General features: G+C 34.5%; 1 protein-coding gene across 2 annotated transcripts; it reads left to right on the plus strand.

Annotated features, from left to right (window-relative positions):
• Positions 1-317: 317 nt before the first annotated feature.
• On the plus strand, positions 318-18,489 carry LOC105322088 (WD repeat-containing protein 11). Of its 2 annotated transcripts, none has more exons than XM_066069539.1 (31): positions 318-625; positions 1,483-1,552; positions 1,638-1,679; positions 2,481-2,637; positions 2,754-2,927; positions 3,443-3,547; positions 3,653-3,773; positions 3,995-4,172; positions 4,972-5,113; positions 5,895-6,079; positions 6,279-6,486; positions 6,700-6,784; positions 7,340-7,449; positions 8,141-8,213; positions 9,704-9,812; positions 10,133-10,233; positions 10,361-10,490; positions 10,877-10,989; positions 11,261-11,384; positions 11,827-11,995; positions 12,758-12,914; positions 13,030-13,095; positions 13,268-13,352; positions 13,866-14,003; positions 14,575-14,741; positions 14,822-14,916; positions 15,028-15,125; positions 15,416-15,490; positions 15,701-15,836; positions 16,163-16,253; positions 17,635-18,489. In XM_066069539.1, the coding sequence occupies exons 1-30, from the start codon at positions 561-563 to the stop codon at positions 16,231-16,233; spliced, it is 3,549 nt and encodes a 1,182-aa protein (XP_065925611.1). In that variant the 5' UTR covers positions 318-560; the 3' UTR covers positions 16,234-16,253; positions 17,635-18,489. The 2 variants fall into 2 exon arrangements, with proteins under 2 accessions (XP_065925611.1, XP_065925610.1); XM_066069538.1 differs by having other exon boundaries at positions 319-625; positions 16,163-16,271; positions 17,637-18,488.
• The last annotated feature ends 2,243 nt before the right edge of the window (positions 18,490-20,732 follow it).

Raw genomic sequence — 20,732 nt, forward strand, 5'->3', positions numbered from 1 at the left:
ACAAGTCATGAAGTTTTAGCGGAACTGGTTAAAAAACATTTCAAAACCCACTATTATATGGTCAAAATCGATACAATGGAAACTTTTTAAAACGTCGAAATACATTTAGAGAGGGAAAACAAATTTTGCAAGCGACAATTCGTAAAACTGAATATTTAGAAATAAAAATTTAACATTATCAAAGAATACATATTTCTAGATCTGCATGTTGCTTGTAACTTGACAACTGACATTTGAATTTGGAAAAAAATGTTACAATTGAATTTACATAAAATTGATTAAGTAAAGAGAAAGATAGAGAGAGAGAGAGAGAGAGAGAGAGAGAGAGAGAGAGAGAGAGAGAGCGCACTCGCGGTATATCAACTGTATGTGAAATGAGCTATTGTTATCAGATAAATACCTTGTCATTAAACAAGCTGAAGATACAGCACCCCGGCTAAGGTACATGTATGTGGACTAAGATAGATATATCTCTACTCGTATGAACAAGTTGCTTGTGTACGGTTGTTTATTGTTTTAAAACGTATCAAATATACTCCGAATCTGATTGCTGATTTAAAATGAATCTTTCCTCCAAAATCATCACCACGTCTTCTCACACACAGAACAGGGGGGCATGTGACTGGTAAGTGTACACGTGACTCCGGTCGTCTTATGTACATTGCATGTCTTTTCGTTTGTTTTGTGTTTTAACACTTCTCTGTTTACGAAACTGTATAATTTTTTTTTGTTTTTTTCTCTCTTAATATCTTGTCACACAATTACTGCTCAACTGGACAAAATCTCTCTCTCTCTCTCTCTCTCTCTCTCTCTCTCTCTCTCTCTCTCTCTCTCTCTCTCTCTCTGTTTCAATGAGATATGCACGAATGTACTGAATTTTTGTTTGCACATTTTAGATGTCATGTACATGTTTTTAATTGCTGATTAACAAAATTAAGCTAAGAGTTGGGGTTTGATAAATACAACATTATCAAGTCCACTTTATGAATATTCAAATGTAATTTGTTCTTATTGAAACCAATTAAACATTACATTTTCAAAAGAGGTCACAGATAAGAATGAAAACTATATCCATTCAAAAGAAAAAAAATTACACAAAGCAATAAAGCGCCTCCCCCCCCCCCCCAAAAAAAAAGAACAAAGATTTTAAATCAAGAGTGAATATGAAAACTTGTGCATATAAATACGTACTTTCTCGTCCTTTTAACACATGCAGTGATACGTATTTTATGGCGGCTGGGTGATCAACATATCACCGAACAAACCACCCTATAATATAACACTAATTTATTATTTCGTTGAGGATGGTAAATCGTGGATAAGAAATAGCCACGAATTCCACGAAAATTGAGCCACCACGAAATCTAATGATTCCACAGTAGTCTAAAATGACCACAAAAATCTGGCCCTCTTGAAATAACTGATCAGTTGTTTTATGATACAGTACAGTGACTGGTATTATGTTTACTGAATTTGACACAGGGGCTGGTGTGGACTAGTGGGGTACGGATCACATCGTTATGTGGTGGTGGCGGATCTAGCTTCTTCACAGGTAACAGTGCCGTATTGAAAAAAAATTATTGACGCATTGAAAATTTATATTGATAAGAATAGAGAAGACATACTTTTTGTTCAAGGTTACTCAAGTTCTTGGTATCCACAAAGAAAACGTCACTTGCGTGAGTATAGACCTATATGTTTTTTTACAGACACCCTCGGGCACATATTTTTCACTAAACAAATGAAAATAATGCACTTTAGATTTTTGCGATATTTTAAATACTTTTTTTTTTACTTTATACATTTAACAGTAACAACTTTGCTCTTGGTCAGTTTAATGCTGTTCAAATCTACTGGAAAAAAGAAATCCGAATTTACAAATATTAGGAAAATCGTTAAATTGAATAAGATTCTGGAGCTAAAGCTTTTAGTTTGTTTTCGTAACTCAAAGGTTAGTTAATGACTTAAATTGACATAATAAAAATTCCTACGGTTGATTTAACAGGTATTTTGTTTACCACTTAACATCCTAAAAGATACTTGGTCCACTCGTTTATTACATGTTACCGTGGTAACCATTTTATATCCATAGTAAGTAAATGTGATTCATTACTTCAAATTTTGGTCCCAACAGGCATACAAAGGTACATTATGGAACAAAATTAACATACACGTAATAATAGAATGTCTGAATAGCATTCGAAAATAAATACAACACGGTATAAATTGACCTTTGTACATGTACGTGTACATGTATTTTGTATTTTTATTGTTCCCCAAATTTCACAAGCCTACTGTATAATAAAACTGGTTTTAATATCTTTATCATGGTGTAAACTGTTGGTTAAAATCTCCAAGATATTTGCGTAGAAGTTTGAATTAAGTGCCAATTGATCGAACTGAGAACTGTAATACACAGCCAATGTGTAACACTATTTCCCATCTGACGACTATATGACGCTGAGCTTGGCTCTCTTTAGGTCAAATGGAAACCTGAGGACACACACCATGACGTTGTAGTAAATCCTTACACGTTGACATTAGCAGCAGGCGATACGTCCGGTGACGTCATCATATGGAACGTCACGAAAGGAGAACTCAAATCAACGTTTTCCGGTAATGGTCGGTCGGTGCGAGGTAAGTTAAAAACTAAACTATAAATTTTTTGCCCAAATTAGCATAGAAAAATGGAAATTAAATTAAATTCTGTATATATGTACATGAATTTCATTGGTGAGTTTCTTTTCAATCAGATATTACATGGAATACAAACCCAGAAACGAGCGAAGCATCAATACTCGTGTTATACAACAAAAGTGATGTCATCATGTGGGATTTTCTGACTTCATCACAACTATGGAGAACCTCGTTTTCAGAACCTGTTTCAAACATATCCATCGATCCTTTCAACAGAAGTAATGCCATTTGTAAGTTAGATCATCGTAGGAAACCTTCTCGCATACGCCCAGCGTGTAAGCGTAAGCGAGAAGTACTGAGCGTGGGTTAGCGACAGTAAAGTTATATGGAAGAAACTGGAATAAGTTAACCCCCCAAATAATACAGCTTGTGCAATCCAACTTCTTTTAAGCTTATCCACCGTCCAATCATAGACTGTGGATTTACATGCGTTTAAGGTTAACGTCTTAGGTGTATCAATGAACACAGGTGCGGATCCAGGATTTTTTTCTTGAGGGTCCTTTGCAAACCCCGACCCCAACCAAGAAAAAATCAACAAACAACAACAAAAACTTCAATTTCAACGTACATACACCTTTTTTTTTTACATCTATTCTTACCATGTAATGAATGGAGAATTGACCACCTGATTTATGGGAAGGTGTGTCTGAAGTCCATTTCTCAAAGGTTTATGTGAATTTTAGCATAAGGTTAATAAGATACATATGTAATATGAGCTTTTAATTAATATCATTTTCTTTTACAGTCCTGTGTGACGACAGCTCTATCCTGATGATTGATGACCTTCAGCCAAGAGCTGCACCATCTCAGAAATACAGGCGAATCAATTTTTATGGTGCAACAGGACCTTGTAAGATAGTTCATCTCTCTCTCTCTCTCTCTCTCTCTCTCTCTCTCTCTCTCTCTCTCTCTCTCTCTCTCTTTCTTACTCTACCTTGAATCTCTGATTTGATAGCAAAAGAAACAGTACAACCCGGTGAGGACTCCGGAGGTTTAAGAAGAAACTCCTCTTCCTTGAACAAATTCATAAATATGACGACGTCTCTCATCACGGGAAGTGCCGATTCTAGATCAAGGTAGATTGAAATATCGTCACACTTATTGTCACTAATCTAATAATGTTATATTTTTATTTAATGATTTTATAAATGATATGCACATTGTTGTTTGTTTGAATTTTTTCAAAGGGCGGGGGTCGAAGGTCATTAAAGATTTCGATTTCTAAGAATGGATAAAAGAGACTTTTACGTCATGAATTACAGTATTTTCATCAGAATTGTTTATAATTTTCAAACAGCAGGAAAAGCGTCTCGGAGGATGACAAGACATCACAGTGTCTACAGGTCGTCTATCATCCGGGCATTCGTCACGTGGTCTTTATGGTGTACCCTACTCAAGTAGACATCATAGACGTCGAAGTCTGTATCGTTGTGTCCACCATTCGGCTTGACTCCAAGTCTTCTCTCTTTGTGCGGGTCAGTCAAATGTGTTAATGGTTAAATCAGAAGAAACTAGATTATGATAGATAACAGGATGGATTAAAAGAAGGATATACTAATATAAATAGGCGAAAATGTGCAATTTTGATTAACAATTATATTTTTAAAATTTTAATTCAGTTAAACATGAACACCCTTGGTCGATTCAAACTTGTGATTTGCGGTTTAGAATCCCACTGAGCTATGACGACATACAACCAAATCGATTGATACAAATATTTTTATCAAAACATGTAGATCGCCAACTTGTGACCTAGTGTCTTAAAAAAAGTACAAATCTAGTTGTAGTAAGGTACCTTAATTATATGATTTATATTTCTAGACATAATAACTGATTCTCTAGGAATGAAAAATAAAATATAAAAAATATAAAAAAAAATATCATTTGAACGTGTCCCAAATATCTAAAAAAAAAATTACAGTTCCACACACAATATATAAACAGTGCCTGTTTGGGAGGGTAACAGTTGAAATTGACACCCCGAGAAAACCATTGTCAACCTCCGCTTCGCGTCGGTTGACAATGGTTTTCTCGGGTACTGAATGTCTTAATTTTAAAGAAAACTTAACTGCTTTTACATAGGAATAACGTGAATTCTACGGCGAACCGTACGCGCATAATTTTCGCGCATGTAACAATTTTTAATGTTACCCGTTGCTAAGTGCGTTGCTAACGCTGAGGGTAATAGAACGGATTATGAACTGCGTCTAAACCAATCAGATTTCAGTATTTAACATGAAAGTATAATAATGTTTGTTGTCAACGCTATGACAGGTGTTACCATGTAAACAGAAGGATGTCCTATATTGTCTTCATGAGAATGGCTGCATCACTATACGTGTCCGACGCCAGGATAAGTCACACTGTACTTACACAGAGAGCCAAAGGACCCAGCCAAGCACACCTGTGTCCCCAGGTAACAGAACCTAACAGAACATACCTGGTTCCTCAGGTAACATAACCCAACCAAACACATCTGTTTCTAAGGTAACAGAAACACGCATTAACACAACTGTGTCAAATAAATGTGAACCAACCCGAACACACCTTTATTTTATTAATAAAACTTCCTGGTAAAAGGACTCGCCTACCTAATTGTACAACCGTTCCTGGGCTAGTTTTGGATCCATTCCCCGATCTACTTTTCCCCTTATTTTATCTCCTTGAAATATGCTTAATTGAATGCAATATACCATATATTAATAATATGACTTACAATATATATCGTGATAAAATTAACCATGTTGTTACATCTCTTATACATGTACGTGATATTGTTTCACTGTATACAGTACAATGTTCATTTGATTTACTTGTATATATTTTAGGTTACATGAATATCTATTCATTCATGGTATGGTCTCATGTTAGAAATGATATCAATTTAAAACATATATATCTGTGTGCTATTATCCATGGCTTGAAAAATACATAAATACAGGGAACTGTGTCGTTCCTAAAATTTCTTGAATTTTGTGTGTGAAGTTTTAAAAGATTTTATTACGTGATTTTTCTTTTGCAGTGTAGTGTGTAAGAGATCTTGATTTAAAGCTATGTTCATGGTTCATACCTCATGTTTAATTTTAATTCTTATACACGTATTTCATTTGACCCCTTTTTCATTTTTTTGAAATTTTTTGAAAATCTTTTAAGACTACAACTGGAAAATTATATTGTTTTTTTTTTCTCTTAATAAGAATACGTAGAAGCTCCACCAGAGAAATCGGATATAGCCTACGACTTGATATGGCAGTCGGACGCCGTGCGCCTCAGTAACCAGAGCACTGTCTATGGATTCTGTGTACATCCGGGCTCTGAAACAGGAGCGGCGCTCATCTTCAGCGACGGCAAGATCCTGCTCTGGGAACTTGTTAATACACGGGTACGAATACTAATGCTTTTCAAATTGACTAGTACCTATGTCTACTGTTCATTATGAGACAACCTCGTTAAACGCAAAGTGATAATTTTTGAAAGAAATAAAATTAATGTGATTTATCTTCAAATAACCAAAGTAGGCTTGGGTCAATGGTTTCTCTCAACTTAATTCTTCTTTTCCGGTTATTATTTCCCAACTTCAGGACCGCGGTTGGATATTAGAAGACGTGCTTCCAGGACTTAGCGTCAAAGGGCAGAAGAACTTGCTCATGGACGGGAACCGTTTTCTGTTGACGGGGATGATCAAAGGGTTTCCTTCTTACATAAGTACTATCAAATCCAACTTGCAGAAGCCTTTGACCACCATTAATGGCGTGGATAGTAAACCCAAGGAAGCCCTTCTAGCGCTGGGTATGGAAAAGTACAGTATAATACAAGCATCAATAAACGATGCCTTACAGAAAAAATTCAAACGTGTTGATACTTTAGCAAGTTACGTTTTTATATCATTAGTTTCGTTCAATAATTTTTTATATTATTTCCACATGCCAGTTTTCATCAACTTTCAATAAACAATCACAACACTGTTATAATTCGTTTTCTCTTTTCCAAATTATCTTCTAGGATTGGACAATGGGGCAATTCTAATACTCGACATTCAAACTGGACAAATTGAAAGAGAACTCAGTGTTCATTCAAATACAGTAAAGTAAGTTGGAACTAAACCATGCATCGTATTTTCAATTTGTTATAACCGTATAGCAACTTTTTGGGCTCAGTATTATAACAGTAAGTGGATATTCCTAATACTATTCTAGAGTTACGGATTTGCAGCGGCGTCAAATTCAGCAAAAATGAGTAGCATACATTTTAGCAAACAAATCGCCAAGGTTTATACCCGCTCAAATAGCTAGTGGTAATACATCTAAAATCATAACTATCACGGCTATTTGAGACATGCATTTTTAAATGTACTTGTTGTCTATCATTAAGTGAATGTTACACGTGTTTAGAAAGCTCGTGAAAGTCTTCGGTTGGCCAGGGAATCTACAATTGGTCCAACATATCCCAACTGATATCATAAAACAACTTATTAAGAAGAAAATGTCCTGAAATTTTAGAATTACTAGTATTAATTTCATTCCATATCAAAAATAGATGACATTCACCAAATTCTGTAAAATTCTATAAAATAGCACATTTCATCAAGTCTTGTGAGTTAAAAATCTGATTCATTAATCCATCTTATTGTCGCCATTGTTAGGGGGATCGAATGGCTTTATCAAGACACCCTGTTTTCTTGGACGTGTTCGAAAAGTGGAGGTTCCAGTTCAATGGGCCGGAACGAGGTTTTGCTGACCACCATTCAGTCAGGTAAATAGATACATTGGCTATGAGGACGATATCAAGATCATGCGCGGATCCTAAAAGGAGGATCCAAAACCCCTGAAAAAATCAAACTTATTGAATTCACATAAATTACCAAAAATAATACCTCCAAAAACCCTCCTTTGCAACCCTTTTGCAAACAAAATTACCCCCCCCCCCTTCCCCTGACAAAAATTCTCTAGATCCACGCATGACTATTATTTTCCCCCCATAGACAGCAAATATTCCCCGAGGAGAATCCTCTCTGTTCAAATAGTCAGTAATTATGCATTTATTGTACCAAAGAAAACTCCGTTTTCAGCAATGCAGAATTTATTGTTGGCAAAAACGATTTCGAGTTATCGGACTTTGCATTTATCAAGGCGACTTTGATACCGCAAAAGAGCTCCAAGATCAAACGCGAGGAAAATCGAGTGCTGCCGGTGCTGCCGGTGTCATGGGCAAATAGCGCGAAAGATATTTCACGTTACACGCTGACTAGATGAAATAGTTTAATCTTCGTAGTTTTAGAAGCACAGGGGTATAATCAATTAATATACCATGATAAATCACCGGTTTTTGAAAACAAAAATAACTTCTGCGTTAAGCATTTGTTACATTGTTGGATTATAGTTTCCTACATTCTGAGATTGCTATAAATTTTAGTGTGTGTACTTCATATTTCTTTTTTTTTCAGGTGTGATTGAGGTTTTCAGACAACGAAATAAACTAGAAAGTATAATCACGGATATCAAGGTATCCCCTCTCAGGTAAGCGGATTATCACGCTCATCAGAAAATACACTCCATTTTACAGGCACCTGACAATACATGTACATATTTTCTTTATATGAAAAAAAACTATTCCCTACAAATGATAACATCGCTGACATCTTATACTTTTCTGGGACAGTTAAATCAACTTGATATTTTGGCCCAAGTTACAATAACCTTTTTTGCAATCATCCCCGCGGTGGGTCTTTATACATCTTAGTTTACTACAGATTCAAAAAAACAAAACAAAACAAAAAAGTAGCGCATTACTGAAACATTTGCAATAAATACAATTAATAGATTGCACAGGATTGTACTTTGGAAAGGCGACAAGTGATATATGTTTTTCATATAAAACAATATTTTAACATCAGTTACCCATGTTCCAGCTTTGTTTCTCTTACTCAGACACTATGATGTTGTCAAACCGAAGATCATGTTAATCAATTTCATTAATTAGTTAAAATGTTCTTTCATATTTGAAAATGTATACTTATTTCGTTATGCTATGATATTAAGTTTGGTTGGGCAAAGATGTGAAATTTTTTTGCAACTTTTTTTGCCAAACATATAAATGAACATCTATCTGGGTTATGTTTTTAGTGTTTAGCTTTTTTAATTTGATCATTTAAACAATAAAATGCTTTTTTTGGTGATTCATTCGGGATATGAAGATAACGACATTGCAGAAAAAATACATAACCCGCGTTAGCGGGTTACATAACCCGCGTTAGCGGGTTATGTAAATTGTTTCTGCAATGATCGCTACCTTCATAACCCAAATGAATCATCAAAGAAAGCATTTTATTATTTATATTTACATCTTTCTTCAGACTAATTAATAAATTGATTATCAAAAGTAAGTAAAATTCACTAAATTACTGTTAATGTACATAACGTACATTAGCTAAAAGAAACATCCAAATCGTCCCCAGTGAGACTTTGAGTCTGACATCATCATGGTTATTTCTTGCAGTCCGTGATTTTTCTTAGGTCGCTGTAGGCTTCGACCAATCGATAAACAGGGCGTGTCAATTTCACTCCTGTCAGTTTCTTCTCAGTTTCAGCCGCTGTAGATTTCGACCAATCGATAAACGGGGCGTGTAGATTTCTGTCTGGCAAGTTTCCGTAAGAAATAGAGGAAATAATACTCGGTAGATGTAAATATATTTATATCACAAGAATTCGAGCAGACAGAAAATCGGTTACTGGTATTATGTAAATAAAAATTTGTCAATCGAAAAAATGATTAGCGCAGAAATGAAAATATATATCACCAAATCATTTGATTTTTGTTTTGGTAATCAAAGCCTACCCTATGCCAAATAGTCAAGTATACAAGTATGCCTTTATAAATGGATTCAGAAGTCGAACAGTGATGCCGCAAAGACGACCGCGTCAAAAGTGAAATGATGGTACATTAATAGAAGACTTTCGGATTTTGGTATAATAGAACGGATTTGACTCAGTTAGCTATCTCTATTCAGGCAGTACGCAGTGATCAGCTTTAAAGCCCAAGGCCTGGAGGTGTGGTGCCTACAGACCAAGTCTTTGCTCAGAGAAATGCACGACAAGTTCCACCACCCGCGTGCTTTGGTAAATCTGCATGTCTAGTTACTTAAGTAATCAAATACTTTTATACAGTGTCGGGGAAATTTTGCATATAACTATAAATATCAGCATTGTTCCAGTGTAATTGAAGAAAACACGAAAGAAATGTTCCATGTAAATAATTGTAGACTTTTTGTATTAAATTTAGAGAATTCAAATAATCGCATATAGATTTTGTACACGCTTTTTAAGCTCCATGAAAAAAATGTAGTGGCAAACGCCGCTATATTTCAGTTTTCTGTAAGATATATAGTTTTATCATGATATGTTATACATGGAATACACTTTTTTCTCTCAAAATTTAGACATGGGCACCAACGTGTACATGGAAGACTGTTGTCAGACAAAGAACTCCCAATGTTATCAACAAAGACTTCTCAGAAATGAGCCAAGCGGACATACACAAGTACGATACACATATTTCTTCCTATTAGTACCATATTCTCTAACTTTTTTTTTCATTTACTCCATTTACTCATGATTTTTGCAAACAATTGTTTAGTAAAAGCTGTTATATTTGACCCCACCCTCAGCCTTCTTCATGACCGTGAGAGCCGGCGGGTGGCCCGGGAACAGTGCGTGCTGGCGGACAGGGACGGGGCGATCTGTCGCATCACGCTGGAGGAACGAGCCATTTCCGACCTCACCATTTTTCCTCCTGAGGTATTGGTGTATTCGGTAACAATAATTGACAGTCTACACGTATCAATCATAGCAAGCAAATGTTACAGATGTTTTCATTCTTTTTTGAAGATTCTATAAAACTTAACCCCTTCAAATTTTTGGCAACGGCTATCTGATTGTCTGAAAAAATATTTTATTATGCAGCTAAAGAATACCAATGAGAGAATCTTGTTGACTTCCTCAATGGTATACAGTGCCTTATTTGTTTTATTATCCGATAAAAAAAACCAATAACTCAGAAACAAGTTGAACATGAAATTGGTGTGAAGTTTATTGTGGTTTTTTTTTTCATACCCTTGCCCTGGAACACTTTTGGTCAAATTGTTTCGCAGGCTTTTGTAGGCTTGACATTCCTATTGTTTCAGGTAAACGGCATGTCGTCAGTGACACACATCGCCATGAAAGATGATATCATGATACTCGGTGACGTCACTGGTGCATTGTACCTCATGAATACTTCCAAGAAAACTATGAAAAGGTGCTCTATTTGACTGAATTGAAAATGACAGGTGGTAAATATGCGGTTTGGAACCTACACTCTAAATTTAATGTTTCTATAAAAAGGGCAATAACTTGCCAAGGTAGAGAATTTTTGGTATACATGTACGTATATACATGCTTTGAGAAATTAGTGATACAGTTGGTATGGATAGATAATAGGTTTACTAGTATAAGAGTTCGAAATCATGCAAAAATACTGCATTTTACATGTACAGCCATGCTTGTGTTGATGTACTAGTATTTTACAGTGCACCTAAGCCATACTCTGGGATGCGGGCCATTCTGTTTCATCCCACCAGCACGGATCATCGGTTCGCCGTACTGTACGACCAGGGGATGGATGTGTGGATGTTACCCCAGAATCAGGACCAGGTCAGAGGACAAAAAATCACTCTGCACGTGCTTGTTGTATATCATCTGAGCAATCTGTAATGACAGTGCATAATCTTATGAATGTTTATCTTAAAAGATGAATGCAAGAAATAATCAATTAGACTTAAAAATAAAAAAAAGAAAAATCCACGTAATTTACGTAACAATTTAAACCTACCCACAATGCAATGGCTTTACACCTACCTCCTAGCGAGCAACCTATCGCCTTTATAATAATGAACCATCCGTAAGCAAGCCAGAAAACGTCAAACCTACCAACCAACGCACAGCAGAAGTAATGTACATGTATGTACGTATTGCTGTCCTGTTGATAAAGTTGTACTAAAGAAAATGCGAAGAAAACCTTAAATATGAATTTATCGTAACTTTTTATTGAAAACTTTTTCCTATTATGTGATGAAATTTTGGTTTTTTTTCTCAGTTGAAGCTTTTGAGATCATTTAAGCACAATAAATCTACACCAAAAATACAGATCATGGAATGGGCGGATCTTAACCATATCAGCATGGTGATGGATGACGGAAGTATCCACATAGTGGATATAACGTCATCAAAAATCACGTGTTCATGGATTCAACGGAATTTAATGAGTGGGCATCTGATTAATGTTTTTCTTTAAATAAGGGAATTATGGCAATTGTTAAAACTGGATTCCAACGCAATGCCATGTCAATCAAAGATATGTTACCAGTGACACCAGTGTCAAAATATAAATAACCCAAATTTTATTTACATTTTAGACTAAGCAGTTTAATTGAATTGTTAAATATTGCACTTGGGTCAAATATTTCAACGTTTACTCAGAGTGTATTGTTTTGTTTTCTTGGTTTTTTGTTTGTTTTGTTTTGTTTTGTTCCCTTTTTTGGGGGGGGGGGTGGGGGGTGGGGCTAAATATCTTTGTAGCAAGAGTTATCTCTCACTCTAATTGAAAATAGCTTTTACGTTTTAGAATGTGTTATGCCGCAACAAATGATAAACGCAGGAGCTAATTTAAATTAGACTGATCATTCATTATCTGATAATATTTGATACTCAGTGAAATAAGCTAAAATCATATCGACATGAAATTCTTTCAAAAATATACATTTTTAGTCCTGGGTTAAAATGTTCTATATTCAGAGTAAGTTTTATTCGGGGGGTGAGGGGAGGGGGGGGGGGGGGTGAGGGTGAGAGTAAGGGAGAAGGTCCTTATTTCTGTGTTGCAAGATTTATCTCTCTTTTTTTTCTCATGATACCCCCTAAATCTTGGTCTACTTCATATAAAACTTTTAGAAATATTTGGTTTTCTTCAATTCAATAATTTGATGCAATAATTTTTATGTGATTGAAATATATGATTGGTTTGTATGCAGACACGGATTTCTGTCCCCATACTCTGCCCGCCCAAGCCTCCACATTACTGAAGTATCTGCTACAAAACGCCAGCTCTCCTGACATGGTCTATAGACTGAGCAGAGATAAAGAGTACCTACGGCCCTGCATCGACGATCAGTTACAGCTTATCGACAGGTAACCACTAATTTTTCCTCTTTGAATCTGTGTTTTTTTTAGATTATATCATCTTATATTAGATTCTGGTCTTTAAAATAATATTTCTGCATTTTTATTTTCAATTTATAAAAAGGGACACATTGAACCGTTTGACACATATCAACTCTAGTACTGGACAACGTTGTTTGCTAACAGCACGGTAAGCGTAATTAAATTGAATTAAATTTCAATATTATTTTTTCTTAAATTCTTAATTGAAAAGAACTTTATTCCTTTTTTGCATTTCTGATACGAAAAAATATAATTAAACTATATTGAAATTTATTTTATAATTTTTTAATTGATAGTTAAGTTGTCTGGTCCTGTTCTAGGGTGTTTGGTGACGAGTTCGATGTGAACTTTTGGACTGCAGCTCTTTATTTCTTATCTCGTGCAAGAGACCAACGTGACAATTTTGTATGTGTATTTTATCTTTGTATGATGAGTAATAAAGTTGAAATTTATAAATTTTGTAGCTATTGCATAAGTAGAAGTAAATATTTCTGATGTATGCGGCGGCATTGATTTACCGAATTTAATGAGAAAATATGAATGACTCCGGTTATGAAATAAATCATTGGCGATGGCCAGTTTATTTGATATATCTCAATTAAAATCTCCGTTAGTTTTATCTTTAAGACTTAGTATGTATTCTGATATGAATCATATCATATGATAATTCATTGTCACAATATGAATATATTTTTAAGATTCTCTGAAAATTGCAGAAAAAAGCAAAGAAAAAAATTATTTAAAAAAAATACATTTATCTTCTGAAAGATACATTTTATCAAGCAAATCGTCTATTTTTGACCAATAATATTAATTATCCTAAAACTATAAACACGGGATGAGTAAATGTAGATATTTTCATTGCTAGACCTACGTGTATTTTGTTTGCCTTTGATATATGATTTTTATGCATTGTAGAAAGACCAACTTCTTCTGTCTATGGATGATTGCCAATCACTGACATCCACCGGAAGTACAGTAGAAACCGGAAGTGATGCTGTTCATAGTTCTGACAGAATACTACTCGATTGCCTCCAATCCCAGTCTTGTTTTTTGGTAACGATGACTGCATTTCTAGTTTGAAATACCCTTTACAAGTGCGGATCCTTGTTTTTTCCACAGATCAGTTGTACCTGCAATTATTTAAAAAAAAAGAAGAACTTCGATAATTAGCTATTGTTTGCTTATTACATATTTGAATCCGCGTAACATTTGTTTTAGAAATTCAGAAAAACGCTGGAAAAGAGAAACAGTTACCCGCGCGAAACGTAACATGCGTTTTATGCCAACCTGACTAAATCAGCCAGACCTCTAGTACGCCAACGTAATAGAGGTCCGTGCTTTTGTCAGATTGCGTTTTATGCTCGTTTGATGAAAAAGAAACCTTGTGATATTTACTACAGAAAAATGTTTCCAAATTCAAGTTGAAAAGTTTATATCACCTATTCAGATTTATTCTGAAAGTTGATATCGCCAAATCGGAAGATGAAAAGGCGATGTTCCTTATTTGAATAGAGCGGTTCAGATTGATTACGTGTACAGACACTTACATAGATGAAATGATAATATACTAGTATTCATGCAAAATTCAGTTAGCAGATAGACACTTTTTTTATAAAACTAATAGAGACAACAGCTACACAGAGTGGAGCAACACAACAAAAAGAGAACTTCCCCTGAGCACAGGCAGAAGTGTATAGAACACTTCACCATGATGGGAAGAGAAGAAGAGGCGACTAAAATTCTACTGGAAACGGACTTCCAATCCGGACACTATCGTGAAGATTATTTGCAGTTAGTGATTTCACTAGTAGCGTGTTTTTTCTTCTTTTAATTCGCCTTTTGGTGTTATTGAATTTTGTCGATAATTTCAGAGCATGTTTGATGTCATGTGACAGAACCAACACAACAGCACAAAGCACTCTAAAACTTGTAGCCACACATCTTATCATTTCTGGAAAACTACAAGGTAGTGATCCCCACACAGTCCTGATTCAAAGATATTTGTACGACAATATGCGATTACTTCTTGTTTAAAGAGGCAAATTTCGTCAAATGATACATTACATGTGTTTTGCAGAGGGGGTAGAGATCCTGTGTCTTCTGGGTAAGGTATTGGATGCATGTAAATATCTACAGACCTACGACCATTGGCAACAGGCGGCATGGCTGGCGAAGGTGAGGCTTAGATACGTATCCTTGTCGCAGTCAACTCAGATATATCACATTATGATGAACGTTCATGAAAGTTAAAATTTAATAACATTATACATGTAAGCACATTCATCTGAACTACTACATGTATATCACGTGATAAAAAACCCACAAATGTAAAGGGCTAATTCAAATGATATAATTCATATCCTTAAATTAGGATTCAAAATTAAATGCCTAACTGATAAAATTATTTTGTTATCAGATTAAATTACAGATTTTAACACTTTCGAATTTTTAAAAACATTTTTCAGTTGATGTTAAACGACAAAGAATGTGAAGAAATATATTTGAAGTGGATAGAGCACCTAATATCTGGCAAACAGATGGTAAACACACCACATTACGATAGAGTTCTAGTATTGTCCTTGCTGATATATTTCATTTTATCAAATCAAATATACAACATTAATCATGTTGTATATTTGATTTGATAAAATGAAATATATCAGAAAGGACAGTATATTTAGCTTTCAATGATAACTTTCCCTGCAATGAGACAATTAAAAACCTAAAAGTTATTGCTATTTTTGTCACAGCTGCAAGCTATATTCATCATGATGTCATTAGGAAAGTTTGATGACGTTTTGAAAACGCTACTCTACATTGGTTACCTAGAGACCGGGGTCTCTTTTCTCAAAGCCTGTCAAGAACATGGATTCCAGTTACCAAAAGGTTATTGGCCCTGAATTGAAATACAAAGAACTTTAATAAAGAATTTTGCTCAATAAGTTTGACCCTGGATTATTGCAGTTTGATAATTAAGTTATTCTTTGATTGCATAAAAAAGTGAAAAATATCTTTAACTGCTTGAAGTTTAACTAGTGCATTTATATTAAAAAGAAAAAAATCATTCTAGAGTATTCGTAATATTCTATGCAACATGTATCTCCTTTCTAGCTTAATGCCTTTCATCTTAGAAAAAAAAAATGTCACGTTGCATTGTTGAATATCAATCATGGTTTTACACTAAAATAAATAAAAAAAGTTTATAATTTTAGATGAATCTGAGGCAATTCTGGAGAAATACGGCTCACATATAGAACGATTGGGATTGGTCGTATCAGACTGACTCTCCTTGTGTAGATATGTGTACGTATTGATATACATGTAGGTATGTGTACGTATTGATATAGGTATGTGTACGTATTGATATAGGTATGTTTTCGTATTGATATAGGTATGTGTGGTAGGTAGCAAGGGACAGTTTCGGATAAAGTACCGGTCAATATTTTTGTAAAATTGGGAGTTGCTGTACTTGAAGGCTTATGAGTTTTGCTTAAATTCATGAAATGATTTTTAATGATTATCATTAGTTAGAGGGGTGTCTCTTGTTGAAATTGATATGCAATATGTAGGCCCCATATGTTAGGTACATGAGAATCAGAAGTAAAATGCGAAACCTGCGGCTATGACTGTTGCGTTGACTTTACACAGTGAAATTGCAAATTACAGACGGGAGGTAAAATAACACGAAAAGTAGGGACATTATACAATTATTTAAAGCCTGAGCAGTCGATAGACCTGAATATTTTTCCCGAGGTGCAGGGAACAGCTCAGTATGATCTATTGCCCGAGGCCATCAGCCCAGGGCAGAAGATCATACTGAGCTGTTTCCTGCACCAAGGGGAAAATTCGGGTCTATTAAGTTCAGGCATTAAATAATTGTTTTATTACCTAATTCCGTTTATAGTATTTTGTGTTCACTATTATAAATTACAGAAGGTTTTCATACCATTATGCATTCAATTCAATGTTAATTAATACCAAGATGACCTAAAAGATAATTAATTATTTTAAGAACAAAAGTAAAATAAACATAATAAAGTTATCTTTTAATGTTGTAGCAATTTCACTTTTTCAAAAATTCGTTACCGGTCCAATAGATCGCAGTCTATTGACCGGAGGTCCAATAGGTCACAGTCTATTGACCGGCGGTCTTATGGATCGCAGTCTATTGACCGGCAATTCAATAGATCACTTTCAAACCTGAATACACGTACAAAATAGACGAAAATATTTAATCTGTAATAAAACAACAAAATCCCTTTGATTAGGTAATAATGTAAACTATACACCGGTAAGTTTCTGACATGTGATGGTGCAACATGCACGCGGTACGGAAGGTCAACCCTTTGCAGGGAATTAGCTGGGAGAGGTCTAAAAAGCTGAAAAATCATGAAAAATTAGCAAAATATGAGAGGGTTTGAATATTTGGCTCTTATGCATATTTGGTCCCGCTCATGAGGTCCCGAGGGTGGTAGAGTCATAAATTTTACAGATGAGATTCCTCTTATCCTAAAGATGCTTTACATAAAAAAGTTTTCAAGAAGTAGTTAAAATGTAAAATTATGAACAAACGACGCAAGACGACGGACGAAGAACAATTGCAATAAATGTATGTCACCTGAGTGACCCAGGTGACCTAAGATTTATATAATTTATTTTGAACTATTATCAAATCTCTTTTCAGAGGAAGCTGAGAATCTTAAAAAGAACCATCTTGTACGCAATTTAGCTGTCTCGTATTTGTACGTGTGATCAGATGATTAATATGTGTGCACAATTATCATTACACATACTAGTAAACATAATTATTAATATTTGACTTGCAAACAGTGTGAACCAATATATATACTTGCTACATAAGATCTACCTATTTGAATTGTCAATATACAGTGCAGTTTTATCCCTTGATGTGTCATCTTCCCATCTTCTCACAAAGCGATGTGGATCAGAAACAATTGACTTAGGAAGATGTTGATGTGTCAGTTAGTTTCAGCACAGAATGTTGTAAAATACCCAGGATTTGAAAAATATAATATATATAATCATATCTATTCTTTGATGTATACATATTTAGTTATAAGTATACTTATTAACGAGTTTCTTGTCCTTTGTTTTCATGTCGAAGATACAACTCTATGTATTATATTAGACTGAAATCATATATGTTTTATTTCTGAATGTTGCTAGATCTTATAGAATTTCTGAAAGGTAAACTATCTGTATATCTGGTCAAAAGGTTGGCTTCTAATAAAACGTTGATGGAAAAGACAGATAAAACAGTCATATAGATAATCTTGATCAGATAAAGAAAAATCTGCTGTCAACATGAATAAAAAACTATTAAAAGCAGCTGTAACGGATGACGAACGGTTGTCTCTTTTAAAAAAAATTGAATTTCAATTAAGGATTTGTAGTATAGAAAGCTAAATGGCTCAATATTTTTTTATGTAATTATGTTTTATCTAAATGTGTTATTCGTTAAATATGTTAATTGTTCACAATTTAAATTCAGGCTGCCCCCCCCCACCCCTCCCCCTTACTGTATCTAAAAACAGACATTTTTATATCTAAGATACAGACTCCCTAACTTTTTCATAGAGTATGTGAAAAGTCATGGGGAAGAAAAAAGAATACTATTATTATAAAAGTAATAGGTAGTACGGACCCCCCCCCCCTTCCTCCCCCAACGGAGTAGGGTATTAAAGATTTATTAAATGATTGTGTCGCTGCCCCTCACCCACCTCATGGGTTGAGATTTTGAAGATCGACGAATATTTTTTCATGTCAGTTTGTTAAGGTCAGGCCTCTCCCATTATCAAAAACAATGGTACATGCCTGTATCGTCGACATTTATTTTGTTAGTTGATTTAGTCTGGGTAAATTGTTGATTCATTAATCTGTTCGATCAAGTTTGACATTTGTACTTGCGTCATTCGTAATTTAATTTGTATTTTAACATCAAATGTTACAAATCTTACAACTGAGGCGCGCCTTACGTTGAATATTATGAAATCTGGGATATCGTATCAACATGTACATACGATAATTCAAACTTGTCAAACGTGTCAAACACGAATTATTACAAATTAAATGTATTTTCCTCTTTATCATACTATGTACAATAGAGAAGAATTCACGAATCGGTAAACCTTTATTTCCTTAAAAGTATAGGGCCTACTATTAAAAAAAATTTAAAGTTATTTGATAGTACAGGGCCTACTACATGTATTAAAAGACTGAAAGTTACTTACAGGTACATGTAATACCGGTAGTATACGGCCTACTGGTAAAAAAAAAAGAAGTTACTTAATAGGATAGAGCTTACTATTAAAAAAAATGAAAGTTTACTGCCTAAGGTTTACATTGCATAAAAATTTACGTTGAAAAAAAAAGTTTATTATTCAAAAGTCAGAACAGACCTAGGCATATTTCTAGACTTGATTTGTATGTATGGTCATTCCTGAACAAGAATATGCCAGTATTCTTAGTCTTTTTCTAACGATTTACTTTCAAGTAAAAGTTGCGGGAAAACGACCTAAAATAGAAATTCTTGAGGAAAAATGGACCTGAAATAAAATCCCCTTTAAGAAAAATAACCAAATCCGATTCCCGCCCTTTAAATTAAAAAAAAATAATAAAAAAAAAAAAATCAGACACAGGTTGCATTGTGTGTCAATTATATATATAGCAATACACTTGAAAAGAGTGTCTCTCAGACATCAGAAATTCTTATTCGGATTTTAGGTTTAGCTGATTCTAGTGTCTTATTGTGATCTTCAGTTTCTGCTTGGGTTTTTAGAAATTTTTATTTCGTGTGATTTTTGAATGGATATCTAATACAATAAATTTTAAAAATTTAAAGCGATTATCATATTTGAATATGATTTACTTTCATCTATACGTGAATAGGTCCAAAACAACCTTTTAAGAGGTCTGGTTGGTTATGGCCATTTTCAGACTCTATTAATCTCCTTATGAAGAATAGCTCTCTATTCAAAAGATATATAGGAAAATAATCAAATATTAAAGTTAAAATATTTAGAATTTTTCTTTACTTATAAAAAAGAGTATATAGCTAAATATCAGATTTGAATCTAGCTGTAATTTGTGTAATTGTGTAATAAAGCCCAGCCTCCTTAAAGGCTCTTGCTTTGCATAACATCATTAACAGAGTGCTCAGAAGTCTAAAAAAAAAACACCAAAACGTGTCTTTGATACTTGATACTCAGTTCTGTTTAGATTTTTAAAAAATATGACCATATTCTGAATTTGCAGAATGATAGACATAACAGTTTGAATTCGCAGATCCATAAAACACCCCTGAATTAAGGACACAGCCGATATTGCCTCCAAAATCTTCCCGATACTGAAGCATTATTTGTTGATTGATATTACAAAACATAAAATAGAGATAGTAGCGGTTTGTTTTTGTAAAGCTAACATATGCACATAAAACGGTTGGGCTGTTAAACTTAAGACCTAGTTCGGTTTTTTTGAGCGGACAGTATTGCTCTATTTTTAAGAATTATTTTAGTTGCGTCCATCGACCGTTAATTAATAAACCAATATACAGGGCACCCTCGTCTATTTCTCTCCACATCCGTATAGAACCCGTATAGAACCGAACTGTTTTTCCAGCTATTCATGAAAGATGTCAATAAGTTAGCCAAACATCGCATTCATTAATAGACTTGCTGCCGATTATACACAGATTTTTTTGAATGGAATATTGGGTCCCTTTTGTGACAGCGCCATCGATGCAATCAACATCCTCTCTTTGAA

This window comes from Magallana gigas, chromosome 8 (assembly GCF_963853765.1).
Source record: "Magallana gigas chromosome 8, xbMagGiga1.1, whole genome shotgun sequence".
NCBI lineage: Eukaryota > Metazoa > Mollusca > Bivalvia > Ostreida > Ostreidae > Magallana > Magallana gigas.

What these genes read in the sequence shown, in the direction of transcription:
- LOC105322088 (XM_066069539.1), top strand. Translation starts at nt 561, where the DNA reads ATGAATCTTTCCTCCAAAATCATCACCACGTCTTCTCACACACAGAAC. An exon ending in GCTGACCACCATTCAGTCAG is followed by an intron (nt 7,450 to 8,140) that starts GTAAATAGATAC and finishes TTTTTTTTTCAG; the next exon opens with GTGTGATTGAGGTTTTCAGA. An exon ending in ATCAAGGTATCCCCTCTCAG is followed by an intron (nt 8,214 to 9,703) that starts GTAAGCGGATTA and finishes ATCTCTATTCAG; the next exon opens with GCAGTACGCAGTGATCAGCT.